At 48.0% G+C, this 5,065-nt stretch overlaps 1 protein-coding gene across 1 annotated transcript; it reads left to right on the top strand.

Annotated features, from left to right (window-relative positions):
* Nucleotides 1-693: 693 nt before the first annotated feature.
* On the top strand, nt 694-3,682 carry LOC126219510 (transmembrane protein 151 homolog; the record flags this gene model as incomplete). The annotated part of the gene is made up of 2 exons (XM_049942146.1): nt 694-991; nt 3,417-3,682. Coding segments are annotated over exons 1-2 (564 nt in total), but the record flags the coding sequence as incomplete, so codon positions are not given.
* Nucleotides 3,683-5,065: the final 1,383 nt, after the last annotated feature.

Raw genomic sequence — 5,065 nt, 5'->3', positions numbered from 1 at the left:
CCCACCAACCACTCTGAGGGATCTACGCCGAATCGCCGTTGAGGAATGGGACAATCTGGACCAACAGTGCCTTGATGAACTTGTGGATAATACGCTACGGTGAATACAGGCATGCATCAATGCAAGAATACGTGCTACTGGCTATTAGAGGTACCGGTGTGTACAGCAGTCTGGAGCACCACCTCTGGTACAACATGCAGTGTGTGGTTTTCATGAGGAATAAAAAGGGGGGAAATGATGTTTATGTTGATTTCTATTCCTATTTTCTGTACAGGTTCCGCAACTCTCGGAACCGAGGTGATGCAAAACTTTTTTTGATGTGTGTATATGTAAAGAAAAATAGTGTTCTACATCTACATCTAATGGATACTCTGCAAATCACATTTAAGTGCCTGGCAGAGGGTTCATCGAAACTCCTTCACAATTCTCTATTATTCCATTCTCGTATAGCGCGCGGAAAGAGTGAACACGTAGATCTTAAAACTGATCCCTGTGGTAGCTCATATGAATTCCACAGTGTTTGCTGTTTCGATGGGCAGGGATTTCCCTCTCTATGACACTTCTTCATGTTGTATGGAGTATACCTCCATGATGGCAGCAGGTCATTTTACTGCAATATACAAAACAATGGTCCCATAACTGATCCCTGCGGTAGCTTATTACACTGAAACTGCACTTTCTGTTTAGCTGAACATGGCTATCGGTTGTTTCTTGCTGAGTGGGCTGCTGCCTGCCGCAGTGCGAGAAGGTCCAGCAGACGGTGTGGTGTGCAGGTGGAAGGCGGTGTGCTACCACTACGTGCGCCGCAAGCGGCAGGTGACGCGCTACCGGCACGGCGACGCCTTCACGTCGACGCAGGTCTACTACGAGCGCGTCAACTCTCACGCGGCGGGCGCCTGCTTCTCCTACAGCTACTGCGGCGTCCGCGACATCTCGCGGGAGCTCAAGCTGGACGCCGACTGCCCGCTCACCAAGATACGCTTCAGCAAGGGTGCGTACCGCCACTGCGCGATCTCTGGCTGCCGCTGCAGCACTGGCCGCTTCAGAGGGGTCGGCCTTCACGCGGGACTCCACGTTTTCCCGTCTCGCGCTTATCTTTTCACCTCCGCACGACTGCTACAGTCGACCTCCTCAACCATCTTTTTAGTATAGTCTACTACCCGCTTGCTCCTACTACCCTGTACCGCTTCTACCAGAGCCAGGGTAACCATTTCTGGATGGTATAGCATGTGTCTCACTAACCTGTTCCTTTACCTTCTAAGGCTCTTCCTTACACTTAGTTCCTCACCTATTCTTTTTACTATTTCGTTTCATACTTTATCTGCCTACCAATAAATTCTAGGATAAAAAACTAGGGTAAAACTAGTCAGTAAAGCTGAAAGCACTGATTTTTTTCAAGAGGTGGTAATGTAGAAAATGGAATTTATCAACAAAATAATATAAGTAGCAGTACAACACGAATATATCTTCTAGTAAATCGACGTCAATGACATTTTGTGGAATATATTCAGTGAAATCTAAGATAGTACTTGGTGAAAAACCACTGAAGGAGTGAAATATTTTAAAATACCCATATGCAAAATATCGGATGAATACGAATAAGATATGCAGATTAAGTCGAATGGATTTGGAAGTATCTATGGAACAACTATCATAGCCCTAAAACATAAAACAGGGAAAGAAACACAAGTCCAAATTTATGAAACAGTCGCATTTCCAACCCTATTACATGAACGTGATTCTTTGGTATTGAAGAAAAGACAAGAAAAACAAATACAAGGAACAGAAGCGAGATTTCTTAGAGCGGTGAGGGGATGTAAACGAATAAATAAAATACGAAATGAAGATAATCGAACGCAGTTGAAAAGCTGGAGTGTGAAAGAAAAATAGGATGAAAACAAAAAAGAAATGGAACGAATGCTTACAAAAATTCATCGAGAGAAACTGTCACGTCACATAAAGAACTTTAAACCAAAAAGAAAAGGGGATCATTCGAGACTGACAAAAAGATGGGAACTATGGGACACGGCAACTGGCCTAATTAAGAAATTGCAGAGGAAGGAGATGAGGCCACTACATGGACGACATGCTTTCTTGGTATTACATTTGAAATGCCTCCCCTTCCATCTTCCCTGGATTTTTCCATGTTCCGCTTGTCACTTCCACGCAATAATCTCTTCAGGTGACGGAATTATTTGACTGCGTCCACTTCTCTGTCAAAACGCCTTGTTACATACGTCTTTGTTTTATTTATCCTTCAGCCGTATTCTGTGCTGTCTGTCTGTCGGTTTCAAGACGTTGCACAAGTCTAGTTAATCTCTGGCATCACAGACTACGTCATCCAAAAACGTTAACGTTGGTATCTGTGTTCTTCCAGTACAATTTAATGTCACGAGGCTGCAACTCATAGCCTCGTTGAGAAATTAAAACTGTGTACGGTAGCAGATTTTGATCCCTCTTACTGTATAAAGTCTCGCCTTATGAGGGCAGCCGTTATCTTGCCGAAGTGTAAACTGAGGCTGGCAACGGAACGGGGCGTAGAGTATCGTCGACGTACCGCTGTGGTCTAAGGGCACCACGGATGACGACCAAAGGAGTCCTGCTGTGAAATGAGACGACACCACAGCGCAGACCATCACTGCTGGTTGTCAAGCCGTATGCTGAGCGACAGTCGAGTTATGTCCCACTGGGGTCCAGTGTTTCTCCAGGCACGTCTTAGGCCTGTAATCTCATTGACTGGAGCAGAGCCCTAATGGCGACCGAGACGTGTCTGGAGACGCCCTGGACAGTGGTGGGATACCAATGTGACAGTCGCCCACCATACGTCCCAACAACCAGGAGTGATGGTCAGGGGCCCATTTAATTTTATAGCAGGATCCATTTGGTTGTCATCCACGGCACCCCTACACCACCACCACCACCACCACCACCACCACACTGATACGTGGACTGTATTGTACATCCTGTTTTGTTGTCCTTCATGGCAAACCATCCTGCCCTCATATTTTAGCAAGATAATGCCGACCCGCACACGGCATGAGTTTGTACACCTTTGGAGAGCAATGTATCCAGACCTCTTCCAATTTGAGAACGTTTGGAGCCAAATGTGTGCCGACGCATTACTGAGTTGCTCGATTTGTGAATCCCTTTCTATTGAGTAAATCATCCAATTTTCATGAAATTGTAATCACTTGTTTGCACCCACTTTTGAGCCAGGTAACACTGACACAAGGGATTCTTCCAAAATCAAGTAACGAAGTCTAAAGGCAGACAGTTCAAAAACTAGTAGATGTTTACTTCAGTGCCACCGTCCACTCTGACCTGTCAGATCAGAGAGAGCTGTTGGTGTCAGTATCCTACTACGACAACCATTCCGAGAGGGTCGGCAGTGAGCTGCTGAGTGTATCGCTGTGCAGGCTTCGCGTTCGCCAATGTGGAGGCGGCGGCCGAGTTCGAGGAGCAGCGGGCGCGCTTCTTCGGCGAGTACGAGCGCGTCGACGACTACCTGGAGATGCGGGAGGGGCTCGACGTGGCGCACTTCCGCGACGAGCAGCTGACGGTGGCGCCCGGCGTCGGCGCCTCCCTCTACAGCCCCACCGTCTTCTGGGTGTGCTCGCTGCTGCTGCTGTCCTGGCCGCTGCGCCTGCTGCTGCAGTGCCGCACTGCCTACCTCCACTACCAGGTAGGCTAGGCCGAGCCAGTAGTAAGTGTGCTGTTTGCTGCAGTGCTGCACTGCCTCCCTCCACTACCAGGTAGGCTAGGCACAGACAGTTGTAAGTATGCTGTCTGCTGCACTGCCACACTGTAGGATGCTGCCTGCTGCAATGCTGCACTGCCTACCTCGATCACCAGGTAGCGTGGGCCAAGACAGTATATGCTGTTTGCTGCAGTGCTATGCTGCCTACCCAGATTACCAAGTACGGTGGACCGAGTCAGTAGCATGCTGTATGCTGTAGGGGCACACTGCATACCTCCACTACCAGGTAGAGTAGGAGGAGCCAGTCGTTTGCTGTTTGCGGCAGTGCCACGCCACCTACCTCCACTAGCAGGTAGTCTGCTGTAGCAGTGTCATCATGTTCAATGTGCCTACATTTCTCAAGGGGTCCTGCATCACTATCACAGGTTAAACATCTTCCCACGTGCTTTTAGGCGCACCTTCTGCAAGGCAGCAGTAAACTAGACGTCATCCTGCCATTCGCCTACTCCTACAACTCTCTGGAGCCAAGGAAAGTCGCAACGTCAGCTGCACTCCTTGCCCAGAGTTGGATTCAGCGTGAGCGGGCAGCAGCACAGGAAACACGGCGAGACCTGGCGAACAACTCAGGTCCAATATGCTGCTTCCATTGCTGTACACAGTGTCCCAATTTCTCGTGACTGCCAGAAACAACATGCTCCCCAGAAGCAAATTTAAAAATGTATGAACCAAATGTTGTTTAGCTGACAGGGCAATATTAACCAGCAAAACTGACTTTGCCGTATCCTCGCTCGTTACCAAGATATCAACTGCAGGGTATCCTTTTTAAATAGAGTTTATCCGTTAATACGAGGTGCATTCAAGTTCTAAGGCCTCCGATTTTTTTTCTCCCGACTGGAAAGAGATAGAAACATGCGCATTGTTTTAAAATGAGGCCGCGTTCATTGTCAATACGTCCCAGAGATGGCAGCACCGTACGGCAGATGGAATTTTACCGGCAGCGGCGAGATTGACAACTGTTTTAAATACTTAAAATGGCCACGTTTTCCTTACTTGAACAGCGTGCAATCATTCGTTTGCTGAATTTGCGTGGTGTGAAACCAATTGAAATTCATCGACAGTTGAAGGAGACATGTGGTGATGGAGTTACGGATGTGTCGAAAGTGCGTTCGTGGGTGCGACAGTTTAATGAAGGCAGAACATCGTGTGACAACAAACCGAAACAACCTCGGGCTCGCACAAGCCGGTCTGACGATATGATCGAGAAAGTGGAGAGAATTGTTTTGGGGGATCGCCGAATGACTGTTGAACAGATCGCCTCCAGAGTTGGCATTTCTGTGGGTTCTCTGCACACAATCCTGCATGACGACC

Source organism: Schistocerca nitens, unplaced genomic scaffold (genome assembly GCF_023898315.1).
Source record: "Schistocerca nitens isolate TAMUIC-IGC-003100 unplaced genomic scaffold, iqSchNite1.1 HiC_scaffold_181, whole genome shotgun sequence".
NCBI lineage: Eukaryota > Metazoa > Arthropoda > Insecta > Orthoptera > Acrididae > Schistocerca > Schistocerca nitens.
Note: the sequence above shows the minus strand (reverse complement) of the source record. Positions and strands in the feature narration are given on the sequence as shown.